At 50.3% G+C, this 26004-nt stretch overlaps 1 protein-coding gene across 9 annotated transcripts in view; it reads left to right on the forward strand.

Annotated features, from left to right (window-relative positions):
* Window positions 1–26004, forward strand: part of APBA2 (amyloid beta precursor protein binding family A member 2) — a 138682-nt gene that overhangs the window by 100890 nt on the left and 11788 nt on the right. For 8 of the 9 annotated variants that reach the window (XM_070775266.1, XM_070775269.1, XM_070775265.1 and 5 more), the window contains 5 exons: window positions 6122–6202; window positions 7616–7652; window positions 18055–18200; window positions 18912–18947; window positions 20862–20948. In XM_070775266.1, the coding sequence (XP_070631367.1) occupies window positions 6122–6202; window positions 7616–7652; window positions 18055–18200; window positions 18912–18947; window positions 20862–20948 (387 nt within the window). The remainder of the gene's footprint in view (window positions 1–6121; window positions 6203–7615; window positions 7653–18054; window positions 18201–18911; window positions 18948–20861; window positions 20949–26004) is intronic. The other variant, XM_070775262.1, reaches the window with a different exon arrangement.

The raw sequence follows: 26004 nt of genomic DNA on the forward strand, positions 1-26004 counted from the left end.
GTGGGAAGCAGTGGCTTCCTTGGCTTTGTGTCGATGCTGTCTGTCCCTGACTGAGCTCCCCTCCATGTCTCTCATCCCCGTGTCATCCAGGACCACGTTTGGAAACACTTGGCTTTTGTTCCAGATGACTCGAGAGTGAGTGGGTATGTGCTTGTTTGCCATTATTCCATCCGAAGCCACATGGATTATTTTACCATATTTTCAGTTTAATCCAGCAGGCACAATCAGAATTGACACGTTTAAAAAGCTCCAGCTTTAGTTTCACCAACTGGAGCCAGGATGTTTTTTGTCTGCATGAGTGTGTGCTCAGTCATGTCCAACTCTTTGCAACCCTGTAGACTGTAGCCCACCAGGCTCCTCTGTCCATGGGGTTGTCCAGGCAAGAATACTGGATTGGGTTGCAGTTTCCTTCTCCAGGGGATTTTCCTCACCTAGGGATAGAACTCTCATCTCTTATGTCTGCTGCACTGGCAGGCAGATTCTTTACCACTGAGCCACCCGGGAAGCCTGGGTGTATTTATTCATTTATTCAAATGAGTGGATTCTTCTTACAGGCAAGTCGTCTCTGCCCTGAACAGCTGGCCCTGGTGCCGGCTTTTTGTGCCCAGCCTGTGCCACCAGATAGTGTTCTGCTCTCAGGGCTCCATGATATACAGGTTTGGGGGTTCCTGGTGTGTTTGCATGTTTCAGTTCACCTGCCCCTCCTCACCAGCGATGGCGGTAGGGGTTCCAGTGGGTGGCACCAAGAATGCCCACTGGAGTTACTTAATGAGGGATATGGCCCAGCTGTCCATATTGGCTGTGAAAGTCAGAGATAACCCTGGCTGTCATTTTATTTTGAGGTGCACCTGGCTGCTCTGCCATGGGGAGGGCACAAAGAGTTGAATAGCATCTTCCTCTAAGATTCCAGGACCCCACGTCCACGTGGGCCTCTGACCATGCTCATTTCGGACGCTGTGTCACCTGTTGCTAAGCCCCCAACCCCTGCCATGAGATGATGACGGGAGCACCAGATGGGTTTTCCCAAGGAGAAACAGCAGAAGTCACCCCCTGCCTCTCTGGAAACAACTCTGGCTGTTTTTCATGAGATGTGGTTGCCATGGTGATGAGAGGTCCAAGGGAGTTAAAGGAAATGTTGCTCTAGAGGGAAGGGTCCAGGCTGCTTTGGGGAGAAGCTGCCCTTAGACATGGGCCTGAGACCTTGTGTCGCCTGTGGTCACTGCGTGCTGTGGCCCCATGCTGAGGTGTTGGGGTTGGGGTGGGATGGTGTGAGGCACTGACGTCCAGCCAGCCTGGGTTCCCTGGCCAAGCCCAAAGTGCGTCCCCCAGAATGGAGACCTCTTCCATTTCTCAGAGGCACCCAACACAAGGCGGGTAGCAGTCCTGGAGGTACTGTTTCCCCACCATGTATCTGGCACCTCGATGAGAGTCTATTACCCCACATGATGGTCCTTCTCCTGCCAGAAAAATTAGGTTCTAGACCAAACTGTAACATTCGTGGAAGGAGTGTTATCTTTTAGTCCTTTCAGGCTGCTAAATCAGAGTATCATAAACCAGGGGACTTAGAAACAACATGCGTTTATTACTCTCAGATTTGGAGGCTGAGGCTGTAAGTCCAAGATGAAGATGCAGGCAGGCTAGGTGTCTGGTGAGAACCCACTTTCCTAAACAGCCGTCTTTCTTTAAAATAATTTAAAAAAAAAAGAGTTATTCATAAATAAATGTAAGTATAATGTATGTGTATGTTCATAGTATAAATTTATTTGTAAATAAAACTTATTACTGTCTTGTCAGTATTAGGAGAAGGCAATGGCAACCCACTCCAGTATTCTTGCCTAGAGAATCCCTTGGACAGAGGAGCCTACTGGGCTGCTGTCCATGGGGTCGCACAGAGTTGGACACGACTGAAGTGACTCAGCGTGCGTGCATGCACTGTCTTGTCACGATATTGCTACTGCTTGATACTTTATTTATTTTTGGCTGCGCTGGGTCTTTGTTGCTGCGTGCGGGCTTTTCTCTAGTTGTGGTGAGCAGAGGCTACTCTCTAACTGCAGTGTGTGGGCTTCTCATTGTAGTGACTTCTCTTGTGGAGCACGGGCCCTGGAGCACAGGCTCAGTAGCTGTGGTGCATGGGCCTTAGTTACTCCATGCCATGTGGGATCTTTCCAGACCAGGAATTGAACTCATGTCCTCTGCATTGGTAGGCAGATTCTTTACTGCCAAGCCATCAGGGAAGTGATGCTTGCTAATTTATTTCAGGAAAGTTCTGGAACTTGACTTGTGATGCTGGCTTACCAGAGTGTGCTTTGGGGTTTGGACAGCAGTTTCAGTTCTTGGATCTGGGGAGATTTTCTGGAGTAAGGGCTTCCAAAGGTAGTGCTAGTGGTAAAGAACCCACCTGCCCCCTGGGTCGGAAAGATCCCCTGGAGGAGGAAATGGCAGCCCACTCCAATGTTCTTGCCTGGAGAATCCCATGGACAGAGAAGCCTGGTGGGCTACAGTCCATGGGGTCACAAAGAGTCAGACACGACTGAAGCGACTTAGCACACATGTAAACACAGGGTGTTAAGTAGAGAAAATATACCTCAACTTTAAATTTTGTTCATTGAACTAAGTGGGATTTTGGATGGGTGTCTTCTTTAAGAGAAGACTTATGACGTGTCTTTGGGGCACTTTTTCCCCTCTAACAGTAGATTATTTTGCTCTAACTAAAGAATTTGGATTTTAGAATTTGCATTGAACTAAGAATTAAAGTTTTTTTAGAAACATAATTTTAACCTTTGGACACTTGCTGGGAATATAAAATGGTTTAGCTACTGTGGAAAACAATATGGTAGTTCCTCCAAAGATTAGAAGTAAAATCGCTGTATGATCCTGTAGTCCTACTGCTGATACCTAATCTGTCACATCTAATGCTCAGGCTCAGTGGTGTCTGACTCTTTGCAGCCCCACGTACTGTAGCCTGCCAGGCTCCTCTGTCCATGGGATTCTCCAGGCAAGAAAACTGGAGTGGGTTGCCACTTCCTTCTCCAGGGGGGGTCTTCCCAACCCAGGGGTTGAACCTGTGTCTCTGCATCTCCTACATTTCCTGCATAGACAGGCAGAGTCTTTACCACTAGCACCACCTGGGAAGCCCCTCTGGGTGTGTGTGTGTGTGTGTATATATATATATACATACGTATATTTACATATATGTATATATGTATGTTTATATCTTTCCTTTTCTCCTTTGCTTTTCGCTTCTCTTCTTTTCACAGCTATTTGTAAGGCCTCCCCAGACAGCCATTTTGCTTTTTTGCATTTCTTTTCCATGGGGATGGTCTTGATCCCTGTCTCCTGTACAATGTCACGAACCTCATTCCATAGTTCATCAGGCACTCTATCTATCAGATCTAGGCCCTTAAATCTATTTCTCACTTCCAGTGTATAATCATAAGGGATTTGATTTAGGTCATACCTGAATGGTCTAGTGGTTTTCCCTACTTTCTTCAATTTAAGTCTGAATTTGGCAATAAGGAGTTCATGATCTGAGCCACAGTCAGCTCCTGGTCTTGTTTTGGCTGACTGTATAGAGCTTCTCCATCATTGGCTGCAAAGAATATAATCAATCTGATTTTGGTGTTGACCATCTGGTGATGTCCATGTGTAGAGTCTTCTTTTGTGTTGTTGGAAGAGGGTGTTTGTTATGACCAGTGCATTTTCTTGGCAAAACTCTATTAGTCTTTGCCCTGCTTCATTCCGTATTCCAAGGCCAAATTTGCCTGTTACTCCAGGTGTTTCTTGACTTCCTACTTTTGCATTCCAGTCCCCTATAATGAAAAGGACATCTTTTTTGGGTATTAGTTCTAAAAGGTCTTGTAGGTCTTCATAGAACCATTCAACTTCAGCTTCTTCAGTGTTACTGGTTGGGGCATAGACTTGGATTACTGTGATATTGAATGGTTTGCCTTGGAAACGAACAGAGATCATTCTGTCATTTTTGAGATTGCATCCAAGTACTGCATTACGAACTCTTTTGTTGACCATGATGGCTACTCCATTTCTTCTGAGGGATTCCTGCCCACAGTAGTAGATATAATGGTCATCTGAGTTAAATTCACCCATTCCAGTCCATTTTAGTTTGCTGATTCCTAGAATGTCGACATTCACTCTTGCCATCTTTTGTTTGACCACTTCCAGTTTGCCTTGATTCATGGACCTGACATTCCAGGTTCCTATGCAATATTGCTCTTTACACCATCGGACCTTGCTTCTATCACCAGTCACATCCACAGCTGGGTATTGTTTTTGCTTTGGCTCCATCCCTTCATTCTTTCTGGAGTTATTTCTCCACTGATCTCCAGTAGCATATTGGGCCCCTACTGACCTGGGGAGTTCCTCTTTCAGTATCCTATCATTTTGCCTTTTCATACTGTTCATGGGGTTTTCAAGGCAAGAATACTGAAGTGATTTGCCATTCCCTTCTCCAGTGGACCACATTCTGTCAAATCTGTCCACCATGACCCACCCGTCTTGCGTTGCCCCATGGGCATGGCTTAGTTTCATTGAGTTAGACAAGGCTGTGGTCCTAGTGTGATTAGATTGACTAGTGTTCTGTGAGTATGGTTTCAGTGTGTCTGCCCTCTGATGCCCTCTTGCAACACCTACCGTCTTACTTGGGTTTCTCTTACCTTGGGCATGGGGTATCTCTTCACGGCTGCTCCAGCAAAGCGCTGCCATTGCTCTTTACCTTGGACGAGGGGTATCTCCTCACCACCGCCCTTCCTGACCTTCCACGTGGGATAGCTCCTCTAGGCCCTCCTGCGCCTGCGCAGCCACGGCTGCTTGGACGTGGGGTTGTCCTCCCGGCCACCGCCCCTGGCCTCGGTTGTGCGGTTGCTCCTCCCCGCCGCCGCCCTTGGCCTTGGGCTTAGGGGAAAGAAAGCCTTCCTAGGTGATCAATGCAAAGAAATAGAGGAAAACAACAGAATGGGAAAGACTAGGGATCTCCTCAAGAAAATTAGAGATACCAAAGGAACATTTCATGCAAAGATGAGCTCAATAAAGGACAGAAATGGTATGGACCTAACAGAAGCAGAAGATATTAAGAAGAGGTGGCAAGAATACACAGAAGAACTGTACAAAAAAGATCTTCACGACCCAGATAATCATGATGGTGTGATCACTGACCTAGAGCCAGACATCCTGGAATGTGAAGTCAAGTGGGCCTTAGAAAGCATCACTACAAACAAAGCTAGTGGAGGCGATGGAATTCCAGTTGAGCTATTCCAAATCCTGAAAGATGATACTGTGAAAGTGCTGCACTCAATATGCCAGCAAATTTGGAAAACTCAGCAGTGGCCACAGGACTGGAAAAGGTCAGTTTTCATTCCAATCCCAAAGAAAGGCAATGCCAAAGAATGCTCAAACTACCACACAATTGCACTCATCTCACACGCTAGTAAAGTAATGCTCAAAATTCTCCAAGCCAGGCTTCAGCAATATGTGAACCGTGAACTTCCTGATGTTCAAGCTGGTTTTAGAAAAGGCAGAGGAACCAGAGATCAAATTGCCAACATCTGCTGGATCATAGAAAAAGCAAGAGGGTTTCAGAAAAACATCTATTTCTGCTTTATTGACTATGCCAAAGCCTTTGACTGTGTGGATCACAATAAACTGTGGAAACTTCTGAAAGAGATGGGAATCCCAGACCACCTGACCTCCCTCTTGAGAAATCTGTATGCAGATCAGGAAGCATCAGTTAGAACTGGACATGGAACAACAGACTGGTTCCAAATAGGAAAAGGAGTATGTCAAGGCTGTATATTGTCACCCTGTTTATGCACTTTGCCACAATTGAAAAGAATAATAAACAATAAAATTAGAAACCATGATTCACATAACTTTTGAGATGTATGAAAGTCTACATGTTATTGACAGAGAAGTTAAATTATATCTGTGTGCACCCACACATACCTATGTACACATATATTTTACAAAATTGTATCATGTCTCCAGTTTTGTATCTCGGTCTCTTTAAAAAAAATTTTTTTTTTTTATTTTAAACTATTTTTAAAGTCATTTTTAAACTTTTTCTAACATGTGAAGACCTCATCTGTATCTTTAACTTCCTGGTTTCCAGGTTTGCAATGGTTTGGAGCAGCCAAGAAAGCAACAGCGCTCTGATCTCAATGGACCAGTTGACAATAACAACATCCCAGAGGTGAGAGTTCTGACCGGGGGCCTTGACATGGGAGCTGCCTGCCCTGTCCCCATGGGCTCACCATCCCATGTGGGTGGGACAGGGCTCTGATCCCACCCATTACCTAGGAGAAGGGGGTCCTGACAAGCAAAGCCAGGTGGCCGTGCAGGAGGAGGAGGCCCCGGGGGAGGAAGGGAAGTCCCTTTTCTATTGACTCAGCCCCCCACCGCCGTGCGCTCCTGTGTTGCTTCTGGTCCACGGGGCTCATTGGTGCTCCCCACTTTGATGGAGGCTCAGTCCGCCCCACTGACCATCACGTTCTAAAGCAGGATGACTCCAGGGTAGTAGCACCATGGATATCTGGGCCAGATCCTTCTTTGTTGTGGGGGGACGTCCCTGGAACCTCAGGATGTTTAGATGCATCCCTGGCCTCTCCCAACTCGGTGCTGGTAGTAACCCTCCTCCTCAGGTTGTGAGAACCAGAAATGTCTACAGAAATTGCCATAAGCGCCGTTCTAAACCAACTGTGTGGATTTAAAAAACAATCCTGTGTAAACTCCCACTGCCCTGATGGGGAGGTTGTTAGAACGAGGCCTCAAGCAAGTCATTTCCCTTATCTGGAAAGCATGGTTTGGATGAGGTTTTGTAACTTGGATGAAATAACTGTGGTCACTCATGCAGTGGTGTCTGATCTCCTTCATCTTGCTTTTATTTCAAAAAAATTTTATGTATGTATTTATTTATGGCTGCTCTGCCTGGCATGTGGGATCTTAATTCCCTGACCAAAAATCAACATGCGCCCCCTGCAATGGAAATTGTTATTGTTCAGTCACTAAGTCACGTCCAACTCTTTGTGACCCTATGGACTGCAGCACTCCAGGCTTCCCTGTCCTTTACTATCCCAGAGTTTGCTTAAACTCATGTCCTCTGAGTCACTGATGCCAATGGGGAGTCCTAACCCGGATCTCCAGGGAAGTCCCTCTTTCATCTTGCTTTTAAAGATGTCCCTGTGGGGAATTCCCTTCGGTGGTAAAGACCCTGACCTTCCACTGCAGAGGGCACAAATTTGATCCCTAATCAGGGAACTAAGATCCCACATGCTGTGTGATGTGGCCAAGAGATAAACAAGTGTCTGGGAATTCTCATGCCACCAGTTGGAGAACCACTAGTGTTTTCCTTCTAGCAGTGATGTGCTAGCCTGGGGGTCCCTAGGTCTCAGCTGATGGCCTTTTGTACCCCAGGTTTCCCATGAGAATTGTTAACAGGCACCCCACTCAAACATAGAGCCCGAAAGACACTGCTTTGCTATAAGAAGCTGATTTCTTGGAGAGACTGGTCACTCATGGGCTCAAACTTGTCACATTATGGTGTCAGCTTAGATTTTATGGGCCAACTGCGTACAACTCTTGTGTGTGTTTTCATATTTCCTAACAGACAAAGAAGGTGGCATCTTTTCCCAGTTTTGTGGCTGGTAAGTGACTGAATTTTCTTTCTGAGGGGGCGGTTGCATTTTTATGTCAATACAAATGGGACTTTGACTTCTGGTTTTCTCCTACAAAAATTGTGCATAAAGCACCCCTTCCAGGGGAGCAGTTCTGTAATAAGGCAAGGTGCGAGGGCCCACGTCATCTGTGGGCGATCCAGTTGATTAGGAAATAGTAGAACATCTCAGGCTTCCCAGGTGGCGCTAGTGGTAGAGAACCCACCTGTCAATGCAGGAAATGTAAGAGACATGGGTTCAATCCCTGGGTTGGGAAGATCCTCTGATGGAGGGCATGGCAACCTGCTCCAGTGTTCTTCCCTAGAACATCTCGCGGACAGAAGAGCCTGGTGGGCTAGGGTCTATGGGGTCGCAAAGAGTCAGACATGACTGAGCAACTTAGCACTCACACACATAGAACATCCCACTTAATTACACCTTCAGTAATGGCCTCACACATGACACTGATGATTAAATTAATAGATTGAAATGTGTCTTTAAAAGCAGCTAATTGTGATCTAACACTTCTGATTAGGGTGGATATAATTGCATCCAAATTCAGGCTGGTGTTTTTTTTTTTTTCTTAAAGACTCTTCATTTCCTTCTCCTCTCCTGTCTCTTTTGAGGAGGTTACGATTGCATTTTAATATTCAATGAAAACCCCTAGCTGATCTGTTCTGTGTCAGTTTTGATGTGGGGAACATACCTGCTTGGCTCTTGTCTGAGGGCATCAGGGAACCCCTGGCAACACCTTTAGAATACCCTCTGACCATCCACATGAAGAACCTCTTAAAAATAGGATCTTTCTCTTTGCCTGGAGGCCTATTGCTCCTGCTAGAGGGTTACAATCAATGGTGTCAATTTTATTAATTCTTTCAATAAGCTGGTAATTGATTTTTATGAATGTTTATAGGAGCAAGGTTAATTGATCATCAGAAATAAATAACTTAAACCTTTGGTATCCTGGTTTTATTTTTAAGTAAAGAATTAAAAAACCTGGGAAACTGAAGTCCTCAAATTCCTTACCTGAGGGGTCCTCATGGTGGTGATGAAGCCATTTGGGTGTTTTCATACAATACTCTTGCCTGGAAAATCCCATGGATGGAGGAGCCTGATGGGCTACAGTCCATGGGGTCACTAAGAGTCGGACATGACTGAGCAACTTCACTTTCACTTTTCACTTTCATGCATTGGAGAAGGAAATGGCAACCCACTCCAGTGTTCTTGCCTTGAGAATCCCAGGGATGGGGGAGCCTAGTGGGCTGCCGTCTATGGGGTCACACAGAGTCGGACATGACTGAAGTGACTTAGCAGCAGCAGCAGCATACAGTGGGCACTTCAGATCTGAGCCTTAATTTGCTCTTAAAATAAGTAATTGGGGTGAACCTTTCCAGGTAAGACTCCTAAGCCGAAGGCAGCACTCACCTCCTCCCCATTAGCCTATGACAGGGCAGTGCTCCCGAGCCCAGAGCAGGCCTGGGTGGACACGGGGGCCCCGTTGGTCCAGGGTGCTGTTGGCCGAAGGATGGGAGTCAGGAGGGAGCAGAGCATCCTAGACAGGGCTTAGGAAGACCCAAAAGACTTGTCCTTGTTCAGTTCAGTTCAGTTCAGTCGCTCATTCGTGTCTGACTCTTCGAGACCCATGAATCGCAGCATGCTAGGCCTCCCTGTCCATCACCAACTCCCGGAGTTCACTCAGACTCATGTCCATCGAGTCAGTGATGCCATCCAGCCATCTCATCCTCTGTCATCCCCTTCTCCTCCTGCCCCCAATCCCTCCCAGCATCAGAGGGTTTTCCAATGAGTCAACTCTTCACATGAGGTGGCCAAAGTACTGGAGTTTCAGCTTCAGCATCATTCCCTCCAAAGAAATCTCAGGGCTGATCTCCTTCAGAATGGACTGATTGGATCTCCTTGCAGTCCAAGGGACTCTCAAGAGTCTTCTCCAACACCACAGTTCAAAGCATCAATTCTTCGGCGCTCAGCCTTCTTCACAGTCCAACTCTCACATCCATACATGACCACAGGAAAAACCATAGCCTTGACTAGACGGACCTTTGTTGGCAAAGTAATGTCTCTGCTTTTGAATATGCTATCTAGGTTGGTCATAACTTTCCTTCCAAGGAGTAAGCGTCTTTTAATTTCATGGCTGCAGTCACCATCTGCAGTGATTTTGGAGCCCCCCAAAATAAGGTCTGACACTGTTTCCACTGTTTCCCATCTATTTCCCATGAAGTGATGGGACCAGATGCCATAATCTTCATTTTCTGAATGTTGAGCTTTAAGCCAACTTTTTCACTCCCCTCTTTCACTTTCATCAAGAGGCTTTTGAGTTCCTCTTCACTTTCTGCCATAAGGTGTCATCTGCATATCTGAAGTTATTCATATTTCTCCCGGCAATCTTGATTCCAGCTTGTGTTTCTTCCAGTCCAATGTTTCTCATGATATACTTTGCATATAAGTTAAATAAGCAGGGTGATAATATACCGCCTTGACGTACTCCTTTTCCTATTTGGAGCCAGTCTGTTGTTCCATGTCCAGTTCTAACTGTTGCTTCCTGACCTGCATACAGATTTCTCAAGAGGGAGGTCAGGTGGTCTGGGATTCCCATCTCTTTCAGAAGTTTCCACAGTTTATTGTGATCCACACAGTCAAAGGCTTTGGCATAGTCAATAAAGCAGAAATAGATGTTTTTCTGGAACTCTCTTGCTTTTTCCACGATCCAGTGGATGTTGGCAATTTGATCTCTGGTTCCTCTGCCTTGTCTAAAACCAGCTTGAACATCAGGAAGTTCACGGTTCATGTATTGCTGAAGCCTGGCTTGGAGAATTTTGAGCATTACTTTACTAGCGTGTGAGATGAGTGCAATTGTGTGGTAGTTTGAGCATTCTTTGGCATTGCCTTTCTTTGGGATTGGAATGAAAACTGACCTTTTCCAGTCCTGTGGCCACTGCTGAGTTTTCCAAATTTGCTGGCATATTGAGTGCAGCACTTTCACAGTATCATCTTTCAGGATTTGGAATAGCTCAACTGGAATTCCATCGCCTCCACTAGCTTTGTTTGTAGTGATGCTTTCTAAGGCCCACTTGACTTCACATTCCAGGATGTCTGGCTCTAGGTCAGTGATCACACTATCGTGATTATCTGGGTTGTGAATATCTTTTTTGTACAGTTCTTCTGTGTATTCTTGCCACCTCTTCTTAATATCTTCTGCTTCTGTTAGGTCCATACCATTTCTTTCTTTATTGAGCCCATCTTTGCATGAAATGTCCCCTTGGTATCTCTAATTTTCTTGAAGAGATCTCTAGTCTTTCCCATTCTGTTGTTTTCCTCTATTTCTTTGCATTGATCACCTAGGAAGGCTTTATATCTCTTCTTGCTATTCTTTGGAACTCTGCATTCAGATGCTTATATGTTTCCTTTTTTTCTTTGCTTTTTGCTTCTCTTCTTTTCACAGCTATTTGTAAGGCCTCCCCAGACAGCCATTTCGCTTTTTTGCATTTCTTTTCTATGGGAATGGTCTTGATCCCTGTCTCCTGTACAATGTCACGAACCTCATTCCATAGTTCATCAGGCACTCTATCAGATCTAGGCCCTTAAATCTATTTCTCACTTCCAGTGTATAATCATAAGGGATTTGATTTAGGTCATACCTGAATGGTCTAGTGGTTTTCCCTACTTTCTTCAATTTAAGTCTGAATTTGGCAATAAGGAGTTCATGATCTGAGCCACAGTCAACTCCTGGTCTTGTTTTTGTTGACTGTATAGAGCTTCTCCATCTTTGGCTGAAAAGAATATAATCAATCTGGTTTCGGTGTTGACCATCTGGTGATGTCCACGTGTAGAGTCTTCTCTTGTGTTGTTGGAAGAGGGTGTTTGCTATGACCAGTGTATTTTCTTGGCAAAACTCTATTAGTCTTTGCCCTGCTTCATTCCGTATTCCAAGGCCAAATTTGCCTGTTACTCCAGGTGTTTCTTGACTTCCTACTTTTGCATTCCAGTCCCCTATGATGAAAATGACACCTTTTTTGGGTGTTAGTTCTAAAAGGTCTTGTAGGTCTTCATAGCACCGTTCAACTTCAGCTTCTTCAGTGTTACTGGTTGGGGCATAGACTTGGATTACTCGAACAGAGATCATTCTGTCATTTTTGAGATTGCATCCAAGTACTGCATTACGAACTCTTTTATTGACCATGGTGGCTACTCCATTTCTTCTGAGGGATTCCTGCCCACAGTAGTAGATATAATGGTCATCTGAGTTAAATTCACCCATTCCAGTCCATTTTAGTTCGCTGATTCCTAGAATGTCGACATTCACTCTTGCCATCTTTTGTTTGACCACTTCCAGTTTGCCTTGATTCATGGACCTGACATTCCAGGTTCCTATGCAATATTGCTCTTTACAGCATCAGACCTTGCTTCTATCACCAGTCACATCCACAGCTGGGTATTGTTTTAGCTTTGGCTCCATCCCTTCATTCTTTCTGGAGTTATTTCTCCACTGATCTCCAGTAGCATATTGGGCACCTACTGACCTGGGGAGTTCCTCTTTCAGTATCCTATCATTTTGCCTTTTCATACTGTTCATGGGGTTTTCAAGGCAAGAATACTGAAGTGATTTGCCATTCCCTTCTCCAGTGGACCACATTCTGTCAGATCTCTCCACCATGACCTGCCCATCTTGGGTTGCCCCACGGGCATGGCTTAGTTTCATTGAGTTAGACAAGGCTGTGGTCCTAGTGTGATTAGATTGACTAGTTTTCTGTGAGTATGGTTTCAGTGTCTGCCCTCTGATGCCCTCTTGCAACACCTACCGTCTTACTTGGGTTTCTCTTACCTTGGGCATGGGGTATCTCTTCACGGCTGCTCCAGCAAAGGGCAGCCATTGCTCCTTACCTTGGACGAGGGGTATCTCCTCACCACCACCCTTCCCGACCTTCCATGTGGGATAGCTCCTCTAGGCCCTCCTGCGCCTGGGTAGCCACCGCTCTTTGGACGTGGGGTTGGTCCTCCCGGCTGCCGCCCCTGGTCTTGTCCTTGTTAGAAACAGACAAAACCATGTTAAATCTTGTCTCCAGGACTCCATTTGGTCAGTGTGAATGGGGCTTGGACATGTTTTAAAACTGGGGCATTTATTTACTAGTAGAGGTTTGTCAAGCTTTTTCTGAATAGTGCTTGGACCATGCCAAGTGTCATAAGAATGCAAAATTATTTCTACCCTGGAAATCCCTGTGTGCATTCCCCATTTCTATCTGTATGGCCCAGACCCCTCATCCCTCTCTGTGTTGGAGGCCACTGTCAAATTTCTTATGAATCCTGCCAGAAATTTTCTGGGTGTATGTATGTGCTAAGTCAATTCAAATATGACTCTTTGCGACCCCATGAACTATAGCCTGCCAGATTCTTCTGTCCATGGGATTCTCCAGGCAAGAATACTGGAGTGGGTTGCCATGCCCTCCTCCAGAGGATCTTCTCGACCCAGGGATTGAACCCACATCTCTTATGTCTCCTGCGTCGGCAGGCGGGTTCTTTACTACTAGCATCACCGGGGAAGCCCATGTAAGTCTATATATAGAACTTTAAAAAATATTTTTTTGAAGTGTAGCTGATTTTAGACCTTTTCCTTGAATTAGATGTTGCACTGGCCACCTGGATCTGCACTTCCTCCCTCACTTCTTGGTAGATTTCATTTCTTGGCAGAGACAGCAATTGTAGCTCCACCTGCTTATTCAGGTGACAACACAGGATGTCAGTGATGTGGCTGTATGATGGGGTATTAATCAGCACCCCTGGATTGATGGATTGATGGTTATTCAATTTGGAATTTATGGTTGGCACAGCAATGAGCAGCCTTGTGGGTGTGTCCTGGTGATCAAGTGTGTGTTACTTTAGATAGAGAAGGGCTTCTGGACAGAGAATGCCTGCAGCTTTACTTGGCACTTCCCCAGCACTTTACATGCACTTCTCCAGGACTCCTGAGTTTCTTTTGGGGGCCTCTGGGCTCCTGCCACTAAATTTCCTCAGAAGCCCCGCTACCCTCTCCCAGGGCTCTCTCCTCAGTGGAGTAATAGCAGCTCCATCCATCCAGCCATGTCTATAGCCGGCTTGCCAGCCTTCCTCCTCCAGGCCCCTTCCAGGTCTTGCTGATTGAACCTCCTGGGTGAATCAGTCTGTTGCTGTCCATTTGTCCTATCCCACACCACCATCATCACCACTCCCACCACCACCATCATCATCTTCATTCTACCAGCACCACCATCATCACTATAATCATCACCATCATTATCATCACTTACTTGCTAGGACTCCTGCAGTAACCTCCCAGCTCTTTTCCCTCCTTCCCCTCTGCTGTTTGCCTGTCTGCTGCCTTAGTTACTCTGCAAAGGTTTCCTGACGGATACCCTGTAGTGACAGTCCTGAGTGTGGCCCCAGAGTTCTCATATCTGGCTGGTACTTGCTCTACAACCTCCACTTGTCCTAACCATTGGCCCACCCCTTGCTCCAGCAATCTGCACATCTCTGTGCCACCCCAGGGCCTTTGCACCTGCTCTTGCCTCAACCTGAGGAGCTCTCTCCTCTCCCTCTGTGGCTTGTTGAGGAGAGGGGCTTAGAAATGCTTTGTGCCTGGATCAGTGACAGTGATCTTGGGCAAAATATTTGACTCCATGTAGACTGTCCTTCTTTGTAAAACTAGAACACTGAAGTCTGCTTCACAGGTTTGATGGGGGCTTGATGGAGCAGGGGATCTAGTGTGTTGGGCTGGGGGCTGCACTTGGCAGCTTTTTGTACTCACACCCTCTTTCCCATCTGAGGCTGTGCTCTGGCCTCCCCAGCCACCCCCTCTACGACCTCCGGGGGCAGCAGGCACAGCTGAATGAGATGACTTGGGGCCATGCCCCTGGAAGCCTTGTCCACCCCCTCCCTTTAGGATAATCCCTCCAAGGTAGCATGGCCGGGGGCTCCAAGACATGGCTCTGGGCACCTCCCACCCCTTCCCTGTTCAGATAAGCCACTGGGGCCTCTGATTCCCCAGCGGGTGTTTCACACGAAGGCTCCCTCCAGCAGGGAGCACACAGGCACCTGTTCTCATATCCAGGCTGAGCAGCAGCATTCTGATACATGCGTGTACGTGTGCATCATGCAAAGGGAGTTAGTAGGAGAAATTCCTTCTGGGGACACAGATTCTGTCTGATCCTGTGTTGTTCTGTCTCCCTCTAGTGGGCTCAGCTGTGTGTTTGTTCAGGAGTTGAACAAAATAAGGACAGTTTATACTCAAACACGCAGGGCCAACTGCTTCAGCCTTAGAATGAAGCTGGTTAATCCTTGCTCCTGCGTTTGGTGATTGGAGTTGAGAGCTGTGTCTGTGAAGCTGAAATACCCGCCCTCTCCCTACTGGCCACTCCTTGGTGCTTCCTAATGCGTGTGGGGCTCGGTGGGTGTTTGAATGGCGGGCTGATGTGGGAGGTGTGTGTGTGTACTGTTTCCTATTTGAAGAAAGAGCAAGGCAGGAGTGACATGACCCCCCCACCCCTCATGGAGAGGGACTGTCTGCTGGCCTTGTAACAAAGCCCCCAGTCCTTCACTGGCCTTTTCCCGGGGAGCAGGTGGTCCATGGGTGTGGGTGGTGGACCCCGCAGCCTAGAATCGGGTGACTTCACATCAGAAGTCTGTGCCCCCTGATGGGCCCCAGATCTGGTGGGCACCCAGATGGGGCCAGCCTTTAGTAAGGCTACTCTGGGGTGTGGAGTGAGACAGAAAAGGTCTGGGAGCTGACCACCCTGGGGAACTGGCAAGTGGAGCATTAAAGACAGAGACTTCAGCTTTATCTCCATCCCCAGGGATGGTGGGCACGGAGTATCACATGATCCCCCCACCTACCCCATACTTGCTGAGGACCAGACCCTGAGCACTGTCTGGGGGTGTTGGGTAAGCATGACCCCAGGGCTCCTGGGACCACCTGGACTTTTCCCTGAGAACAGAGTGACGCTATCTACTGCTCAGCAAGGGTTTCCCTGATAGCTCAGTTGGTAAAGAATCCGCTTGCAATGTGAGAGACCTGGGTTCGATCTCTGGGTTGGGAAGATCCCCCAGAGAAGGGAAAGGCTACACACTCCAGTATTCTTGCCTAGAGAATTCCATGGACTGTATAGTCCATGGGGTCACAAAGAGTCAGATACAACTGAGTGACTTTCACTTCACTCACCGATAAGATGGACCCTGGGGACATGCGCACTGGGGCACAGGAGGCTTGAGGTGGTAAAAACGGAAGTGCCCCAGTCAGGAGCACTGAGGGTCGGGGTGGAGGCTACTATTAATGCCTGAGCTGGATGCCCTGTTCCCTCCGTTGGAAATGACTTCTGCCTCTGCCTGGGTCATGACAGGCCTGATGTGCCTGTGTGTGGACCAGGTGGCTGATAGATGGACAGGGAAGAGTCCTCCCCACCCCCCAGTGCCTTCCCCCTCCCTTTACCCCTCCCCTGGAGCCCCCAGCCCTGCCTAGCTGGAAGAAGGTTGTTCATCTGCAGAGCAAGGACCATGGTGCCTGATGGATGGACAAGGAGGGGTCCTCTCCCAGTGCCTTCCCTTCCCATCACCCCTCCCTCTCCCATCACCCCTCCCCCATCTCCCCATCCCTCTGCCATCACACCCCTCCACCACCCCTCCCCCTCCCATCACCCCTCCCCTGGAACCCCCAGCCCTGCCCAGCTGGGACAAGGTTGTTCAACTTCAGAGCAGAGCCCAAGGCGCCTGAGATGGAATAAGCAGCCTGATTTTGACCCCTGGTTGTGGAGCCGCTCTCAGAGGATCTGGTTGAGGCTTGCACACAGGCAATCAGAGCTTCCTGGAGGAAGCCATGGGGGCCCCACGCGCATCCTCTGAGGGCTGTTGAGGGGAGGATGTCAGGGTCAGTGGGAGAAAGGGGGTCCCTGGTGTGATAATGCCAGGGCCCCCAGTTCTATGCCATCAGGACAAAAACTGACCTGGGGCATTCCTGAGTCAGGACCTAATAACATTGCATGTGTGCATACTAAGTTGCTTCAGTCATGTCCAACTCTTTGTGACCCATGGACTGTAGCCCACCAGGCTCTTCTGTCCATGGGATGCTCCGGGCAAGAATATTGGAATGGGTTGCCATGCCCTCCTCTAGGGGATCTTCCCGACCCAGGGATCGAACCCACATCTCTGGCACCTCCTGCATTGGCAGGAGGTTCTTTACCTCTAGCGCCACCCAGAAAACCCCCTATTAACATTAGGTTCCTCTTAGACTTCAGAACCCTCACCTTGTTCTGAAGTGCATCGTAGAATCAGCCTTATTGCAGGAGCTGCTGCTCTGGTGTGAAGAGACAGTCGTCCCTTTGTCATCCGTGGTTTCCCAGTGTGTGTGTCTGCTGGGTGAGCCTAGATATGGGTCCTCAGGCCAGTGGGCACTCACTGTGACCAGTTTTGGAGCTTTGATCTCAAGCCCATGGAGCTGGTTTGTTGGAGTGAGAGTGAAGCTTACAGCTTTCCTCCAGGCATCCCAGACACACATGCAGGCTCTTCTCCTGAGGTTTAAAGAGAGCAAACGTTGCAGAGTAAGTGTGGAGACCTGCCCTGAGTCCAATGTCGGCCTGAGGTTGGGTCAGTGAAGTGGCGCCTTTGTCTTGGGTGTCAACCTGCTCAGTGACCCCCCCCACTCAGTCCACAGACCCCGGGTATCTGGGGTGGAGACACCGGCAGAAGCTGGAACCCCTCTAGGAGTGGTCTGTCCAGGATGCAGGCCACATCTTCCTGTGGCTGTTGACATGTCAGTTAATTAGGATTGCATATAGATTTTAAAATTCAGTTCTTCTGTCACACTAGCCAACATGTTCAAGTTCTCAAAAGCCAAGTGAGGCCACCGGTTCCCACATTAAACAGCTCAGAGATGGCATATTCAAGATCTTGCTATTGATAGCTTTGGTCTTGAGGCAGCCGGTGGAACAGAGACCACGTCACCCAGCCTGGACTGGGGCGTGTGGAGCAGGAGGAGCCAGACCAGCTTGTGAGGGGCTGCAGGCCTGCAGGAGCCCCAGGGCACACAACTGGAGCCTGGTGGGCATTCCCATCACTGAAACCTCGTGGGCTGTCTGGAGTCCCAGGGCTCAGGGCTGATCAGGAGATGTTTGGGAAAGGGCGCCCTGGGATTGTAGCACACCACTATCCCCTTGGAGGCCTGAGTATCTGAGGTACAGCTGCCTGGCCCAGCGTTGTCCTCCTGGGGTGTGCAGGGTTTCCTGGCTGGGGTGCAGTTACTTGCTCTGTGTGCTGTGGGGTGATGGGGGCAGGACTCCCATGCCCTCCCCGCAAAGGCCCCTGGCCCTGCTGCCTTGCCCCTGCGTGCTCTCAGAAGTTGACAGCTGTCCCCACTCAGTTCCAGGGCCCTGTGAGCCAGAAGACCTCATCGACGGGATCATCTTTGCAGCCAACTACCTGGGTTCCACGCAGCTGCTTTCGGAGCGGAACCCATCCAAAAACATCAGAATGATGCAGGCACAGGAGGCTGTCAGCCGGGTCAAGGTATGGGAGGCCCAGAACAGCTGGGTTCCCTACAGGGAGCACTGGAGGGGGTGGGAAACATGGCTTTCTATCCAGCTGTGACCCGCCCGCCAGCCCTGGATGCAAGAGCGGGAGCATCTGAGGTGCCTGGCAGGGCCGAGGGAGATGGGGGCTGGGGGCGCAGAGGCTCCTTAACGAGGACCTGCCACTGGGCCCCCTGGACATGCAATTTGTAAAATGTGATTGTGCCAAAGTGTTCAAGTCACGTGTGTGTGGAGCCTCTAGTTCCTTTTTGACAGTCTGTGTATCTATAGTGCCAGAGTCCTTGCAGAAAGGTGAACAAACAAACAAAATCATATGTTTTATTTAAATTTATGACCTCAAGAAAAGCTCTGATGTACCTGCAGCTCCGGGTGGCTGTTTGAAGTGTGAAGTGTGGGTGTGGGTTTGAAGTGTGGGTGTGGCCAGGCTCCGAGGCAGGAGGGCAGAACCTCGTCAACAAAGATAATAGGGTCAGGAGAGAGGAGGGGTGCTCTGAGGACGTGCCCCTCTGAGCAGTCGGGGGATCTGTGGATGTCTGTACCCCTGCAGCCCAACCCCCTATCCTGGTCATGCTCTTCAGCTGAGGGAAAGGGGCTCCAGACATGAGCCCCCTGTGCTGGTCAGGAGGGGACAGAGCAACCCAGCTCACTTTGTGCCCACCTGTTTTTCTTTCTCTTTCATGCTGCTCAGAGGATGCAAAAGGCTGCCAAAATCAAGAAGAAAGCGGTGTGTAGGATGTGGGGTTTGCGGGTGTGTCTATGGCTTGTCCTGTGCGCTGGGAGGGGGCAGGGAGGGCCCTAGGAGCAGAAATGATGTGTCAAACCCATTTTCTGTTCTCTTGGTAGGTCAGTGCTAGACTTTTGAGTGAAAAACCACCCACTCACAGAAGCGTTTAATTGTTGTCCTTTTTCATTTCCTTTTTTGAGTCTCCGTGAGCTAGAGCATGGTCACTGCCATGTGTGATGTGGCTGGTTTGTGTAGACATTGTAAAATGTGGCTCTGATGTGACCGTGTGATGCGTTCAGTGCCTAGGCCCCCTGTACAGAGTTAATTAAATCGCCCTGATATTTAAAGACTCATTAAGTTTAATTTACTGAATCGGGATGAAGAGAAGTGCTGTCTGCCCAGGGGACCCTTTCTCTATGGAGAAAATTTCTGGAGCGTGGGCAGGCTTTTAAAAATCTCAGGTCGACCTTCAGTTCTTTGTTCAGCAGTCTGGTTGGTTAGTAAATGCTGGGTGTTTTCTAACCATCCTCCCACTTCAGGAAGTGTCCCATGCTCAGTGTCCAAGGGGCTGGCTGGGCACTGGCTCTGCTTGGGCATCAGGAGAGTCAGTCCCCTGTACCTACCTGGACACCACATTCTGGTGACATGGCCAAGGACCCTGCCAGGGGCTCCCTCCTGCTGCAGTGAGACATTGTCCCTCCGGCCCCATGATGCCTGCTGTCTGCCCAATGGCCCCTCTTTGGGTTCCTTCAGCTGCAGGAAAGGCAGGACCTCACACACACCCCTCTGCTCCAGCTGCCTTTGTGCTGGGTGCCCCCCAGGCACAGCAGAGAAGGCCTGGCCTTGAAGACCTGCAGGGGGATGTGCTTTCCCTGAGAAGATGCACGCCCATCCCGGGCAGCTGGAGTAGGATGGTCAGTGTGGACCCCAGCCTTCTCTTTGGGTCCAGAGAACCCAGAGGGGTTGGGCATAGGCACAGCAAATCTCAGCGGCCAGCCAAGGCCAGCGATGACCTCTACGAAGGATTGTTCTTTCTCTTGGCCAGGAAGATGCTCAGTGTCATTGCCAAGGGCCCCTTCACTGGTCTGCCTGCAGCTGGCCAGGCCAACAACAATGGGAAGGTCCCCGTGAGGAAGCAGGGTCCCCAGCAGAGAGTCCCCACCCCAGGGGCTTGCCAGTGTAATCGCCATGCACAGGAGTAATTAAGAATCCCTTGTGACTGGCTGTCTTGGTTCGGGCCAGCCCCTGAGCATGCACTCAACTTCCAGAACATTCCTTTACACATCACTAGCGGCCATACAGTGGACATACCCAGGAGAGGACGGGCATTTGTGGGGTGGCTTCTCCAGTGTCCTGTGAGGGCAGCGCCCGTTCTAGTAGAGATCTTGCCCCCTTAGGGTTTTTGGAAGATGGCGGGGGAAAGGCGGGGGAGTTGACACAGTCATTGACACGACTGTGCCTTTAAACCAGAAGAAAATACAGATATGCATTTCCACCAGTGTGAAAAATCCGTCCCCCCGCCTTTCCTGGTGATACTTGTAATCCCGAATCCAAGAGATGTAGCTCTACTACCAGACTTGGTGTTTTTGCTGTGTTCCAGAGGTTGGGCAGGCAGGCTCGCTTCTCCTGGAGTGGGGGGCTGCGCTCTGGATGCTGCGGCACAAGCCCCCCTGGCATCTGGCCCCCTCCTGTTCAGCCTCCTGGAAGCAGTCCCCCTGCCGTCCTGTGCAAACCGCCCCAAGAGCTCACTTAGCAGAGATGGGCTCGGAAGCCCGTGTTTAGACTCCCATGGCTGCTTCTGCCGACGAGCTTCTCCCTCTAGGGGCGCTCGGGGTCCTGCATGAGATTGTCAGGCCTTTGTCTGAGTTAGTTTTTTTTCTAAGGTTTGTAACAGTCTCCACCATCCTTTCTTAGAATTCTGAGGGAGATGCCCAGACGCTGACGGAAGTGGATCTCTTCATCTCCACCCAGAGGATCAAGGTGTTAAATGCGGACACACAGGTGAGCCTGGGGAGACGGGGGGCTTTAAAATCGTGCTCAGGAACTCCCAGGAGAGCCAGGTCGAGCTGCAGACCCCCTCTGCGGGGCTGAGACCATGTCCTTGGGACAATCCCCTGGCCCCTGCCATGGAATATAGAGTGAGCTCTGCGGGGTGGGCAGCAGCCTCGGGCTGGGCGGGTGAGGCTGGTGATCAGGTGTAGCAGCAGCGGGCATGAAATAGAGACATGATGAAGGGGAGCCGGGGGTAGGGGAGCAGGAGTCCTGTGCTCACCCTCAGGGTTCCCAACGGCCCTCTCCAGGCCTCTGTGCACCAGGCTGGGAGATGGAGCTGGAGGGCGGAGACCCGGGCCACCCTTGGTCCCCAGGGTGGCGGTGCTCCAGTGGAGAGGGTCCTGAGATCTCCTGCCTGTGAACCATGTGCCCAGCTTGTGTCTGACTCAATTCTGCTAGTCTTCCTGTGCCTGGGTCTTTGCATGAGCCTGCTATTGTGGGAACAGGAAAGCCAGATGGAGGGGGCTGGGAGCTGGGGGAGCTGGGCCACGGGTGGATGAGCTTTGCAGAGCCTAAGGGAGGAAGGGAGGGAGAGTGGCAGCTGTGGACAGACGTGGAGGGCCCGGCTCACTCTGGGGATGAGCGGGAGAGGCTGGCCAGATGCCGGGGTGACGGCCCCCTGCTTCTTGCCCTTGGCAAGTGGTCTGGGTGGTGACACCAGGTGTGTGAGCAGCCAGTTCCCCAGCTCCCTGTGGCCAGTGGTGTCAGATCCAGGGACGACCTTGTCGGACTTGGTTACAATGTCGGAAACGCAAACTAGTGATTTTCTCACTCTGTTCTGAATTTTGCTATCTAATGTGCTCTGTGTATAAGAGCTTCCTTTCCCCCCACCTTTTCTTTTCTTCCTTCTCACTGTGGACTTCTGAACTTTTCTTAAACTTGTGTTATAACCGTCCTCCCCCATGGGCTTCCCTGCTGCCTCTGATGATAAAGAATCTGCCTGCAGTGTGGGAGACCCACCTTCTATCCCTGGGTTGGGAAGATCCCATGGAGAAGGAAATGGCAACTCTCTCCCGTATTCTTGTCTGGATAATCCCATGGACAGAGGAGCCTGGCGGGCTATAGTCCATGGGGTTGGCAAAGTGTTGGACATGACTCAGTGTCTAACACTTTCACCTCACATAACCCTACCGTTGTTGTTCTCTTGGGTGCTTGCCTGCGCCATCCTGGAGCCCTGCCCTCGGTCTCAGATGGCATTCCTGAGACACTGAGATGTTCTTAGGCCTCCTTGCGCTCCCACTTCAGGCCTAGAACCAGCTGCTCTCCAAGGAACCTTGGTTCATGTCCCTGGGGAGTGACATACAGAAGTGAGACCTGGGTGCTGGCTGTGCCTGTCGATGCTGAGGGGCTATTGATCCTGGGCCCTGGAAATGAACTGAGCTGGACAGTACTGTTTTTAAAAGCCAGGAGTTTATACATGTGCCTCGTATTGGAGACCAGCTCCATAGGGTCCTGCTCACTGGCTCCCGATTCCGCACACAGCCTCAGTCCACAGTGTGGATCACAGCTCCCGACACCCTCAGTGTGCTGCCTCCCTTGCTGTCTCCTAGTGTGGACCATGTCCTTGCTGGGAAGCTAAGAGGGGCATAGGATGGCTCTTACACAGTGGATGAGCTGGTTTAACTTCTCAAGGCCCAGTGGGTGGGACAACCTGATGGATGTCTGGGGACAGAAATGGCAGCAGCATGTATGTCTTGGAGCAGGAGCGACACCGTGATGTGGCTCCTACCATGGCCTTCCCTTGCCGATCGATCGTAGAGGCCCTTCCTCCTCATGGGTCTGTCCCCGGGTAGCCAGAACTGGGCCTTGTCCCTCTGACCTTTGAGTCCAAGTTCCCCCATGGGGCCTTCCACCTGGTGGGAACTCAATTTGAAAGCATCAATTCTTTGGCATTCAGTCTTCTTTAGTGTCCAACTCTCACATCTGTACGTGACTACTGGAAAAATCATACCTTTGACTAGATGGACCTCTATCAACAAAGTGATCTCTGGTTTTTAATACACTGTCTAGGTTTGTCATGGGCTTCCCAGGTGGCCCTAGTAGTAAAGAATCTGCCTGCCAATGCAGAAGACATAAGAGACTCGGGTTCGATTTCTGGGTCAGAAAGATCCCTTGAAGGAGGACATGGTAACCCACTCCAGTGTTCTTGCCTGGAGAAACCCACGGACCGAGGGGCCTGGCAGGCTACAGTCCATGGGGTCGCAAAGAGTCAGACAACTGTAGAGACTTAGCAGCAGCTAGATTTGTCATAGCTTTCCTTCCAAGGAGCAAGTGTCTTATCGTGGTGCTGGAGAAGACTCTTGAGAGTCTGTTGGACTGCAAGGAGATCAAACCAGTCAATACTAAAGGTAATCAACCCTGAATATTCATTGGAAGGACTGAAGCTGAAGCTCCAATCCTTTGGCCACCTGGTGTGAAGAGCCGACTCATTGGAAAAGCCCCTGATGCTGAGAAAGATTGAGGGCAGGAGGAGAAGGGGACAACAGAGGATGAGATGTTTAGATAGCATCACTGACTCGATGGACATGAGTTTGAGCAAACTCTGGGAGATGGTGAAGGACAGAGGAGCCTGGCATGCTGCAGTCCGTGGGGTTGCAAAGAGTCAGACATGACTTAGCAACTAAACAACAACAGGGAGCTACCTGAGTGGGTCAGGTGTAGGACACTTCACCGCTTTGGACTTTGTTTCCTGATGTTTTGTGGGCAAATGGTCTGGGCTAGCTCCTCCTTCTGGCCCCATCCCTCATCCACCCACCTGTCAGGGTCCTCAAGACCACCACAGGGTCCATAAGATGATAAGAGGCCTCCCAGGATTCAGCATATGGTTGCACTCAAGCCTGAGATTCACTGAGCACCAGGGCACACAGCAGAGTCACCAAAGAAGAGGATGCCTGGGGCTGAGCCTGGGGAAACCCTGAGTCCTTCTCAGTGGGGTCACTCAGGATGAGCTGAACTTTCTGGCCACAAGCTCTGACCACACGAGTCAAGTGTGGGTTGTCAGGAAGCTAGAGAGCGTCAGCTCCTAGGGTCCTCTGTGGGGGCTGGTCACATGGCCATCTGTCCTGCCTGCCACCCACCAAAGTCTCAGACTCCGGATAGCAGTGGGGTTCAGGCTGGAGCTCACTGGACCAGATGCCTCAGGCGTGGTGAGCCTCTCTTACCATGTTGGGTGGGGTACCCTCCTGAAGTCCAGGTTTCCAGATGAGCCGAGGGCCGCCTGTGGGCCGGCCTTTCTGCAGATGGTGTCAGTTCTGCTGCATCAGCCCATCTTTGCACCGCCTCCTCTCCCTGATGCTCCTGTGGGGGACTGCAGCCCCTGGGACTGGGAACGGAGCCCATCCCTGAGAACTTGAGGGCTGGACACGTTTCCAAGCATCTAGGAGCCCCATTGACTCTCAGAGGAGAGCTTGGTGCAGGGCCCTATGGAGGACAGACGGGGAGGCTCAGAACTCCCTTTCAGCCCTCCTCTCTTCCCTCCTGCTGGGTCTTTGGTGTCTGATCGGGGCTCTGGGATGGGGCGTCAGCTCCCGAGAGTGGACTGGCCAGAAGTCGCCATTTCCTTTGCCTGCTCGCTCAAGGTCAGGCCTTAATCCACGTGGGCTCTCCATCCTGGTGGCCACAGCATCGTGGCCATGCTCTGGGCAGCCACTGCCCAGACCCCTGTTGGCCAGGCCTACCTCCTGAGTAAGGGGCAGGCCCATGCGGTGGTTTTGAGTGTCTGTCTTTGTTGGATGTTTGTCCCATTGTGCTCTTCCCGAGGCCCCATTTTCTCCATGTCAGTCCTCGAGTTCTCTTCTAGTGTTCTGGCCACATCACAGCCACCATGGGCCTCCTCCTCCCGTCGGCGTCTTCTCCTCCCGTGGGGAAGGGCTCTGTCCAAAGGGCATGGGGCTTTGCCACTTCTGTCCTCCAGCTCAGCTCACCCCATACTGTTCTCTGCCCACACACTCTGCAGAGGGCTGACTGGGACACCTGTGGTCACACTCCTGTCCCAGGGACCGGGCAGGACCCTCTGGTGGCTGTTGACATGCACTCGGAGTTGTAGCGGGGGAGCACATTTCTGACACCTGGGGGTTGATTCAGATGTTTCTGAAAGTGGCCAGAAATCGAGATATGCAGAGAACCACACCCACCTGTCCCCTTGCAGCATCCCTTCCTGGAAGGGGGCTCCTATAGTTTTAACCTACCCCCTAGAGCCTTGACCAGAAATCATAGTGGCGCTAGGGAGGCAGGAATGCAAAGTGGCTTCTATGAGGAAGTCAGAGGCCATGGAGGCTACAGAAGGACCCTGTTTTCTTTTATGGAAAGAAGACAAAGGCATAAAAGACCAGCTGGTTAGATTCTCAGGGCTTCTGTGTGCAGTCTTGCTGGGACGTGGAGATTCCTGTCAGGCGGCAAAGGCCATCAAGAGCGATGGACCCTCCAGGGCCCTGAGGAGAGTTGAAGGGCTGCAGAGACCTGTCCAGCAGCATCAGGCGGGCTGCCTCAGGGTCCCCACCTGGCCTGGGCTGCTCAGCTCCATGGGAGGGACTGTCCCTGGACAACACTGGCTCTGAAGCCTTCCTCCTCAGCTCAGCAGGAAGTCTAGGCCGGGCACCTGCCTCTCAAGGAAGGGACCCTTCAACAGACAGACAGAGACAGCCTCTGGTTGGGTGGGGACAGGCCTCAGCTGCTGCTCTTCCCCTGAACAGGACCCCCACCCACATCTTGCGCCCATGAGCATCATTTTGGAAGCTGTGAGGCTAAGGTGAAGGCAGATCACCTTGACTGTAAAGAATCACCACCCTAAAGTGCTCTGTCCATGGGGTCAGTGGTTCTCCACTAAGGAGACTCTCTCCCTTAGGGCCTAGTGGCTACAGCTGGAAATCTGGGTGGTTATCACAGCTTGGGATGAGGAGATGCCACTGGTGTCTGGTGGGGGGGGCAGGGATGTTTCTGGTTGTCCTACAGTGCCCAGGACACCCCACAATACAGGACGGTCCAGCCCCAAATGTCAGGAATGCCA

Source organism: Bos indicus, chromosome 21 (genome assembly GCF_029378745.1).
Source record: "Bos indicus isolate NIAB-ARS_2022 breed Sahiwal x Tharparkar chromosome 21, NIAB-ARS_B.indTharparkar_mat_pri_1.0, whole genome shotgun sequence".
Lineage (NCBI taxonomy): Eukaryota > Metazoa > Chordata > Mammalia > Artiodactyla > Bovidae > Bos > Bos indicus.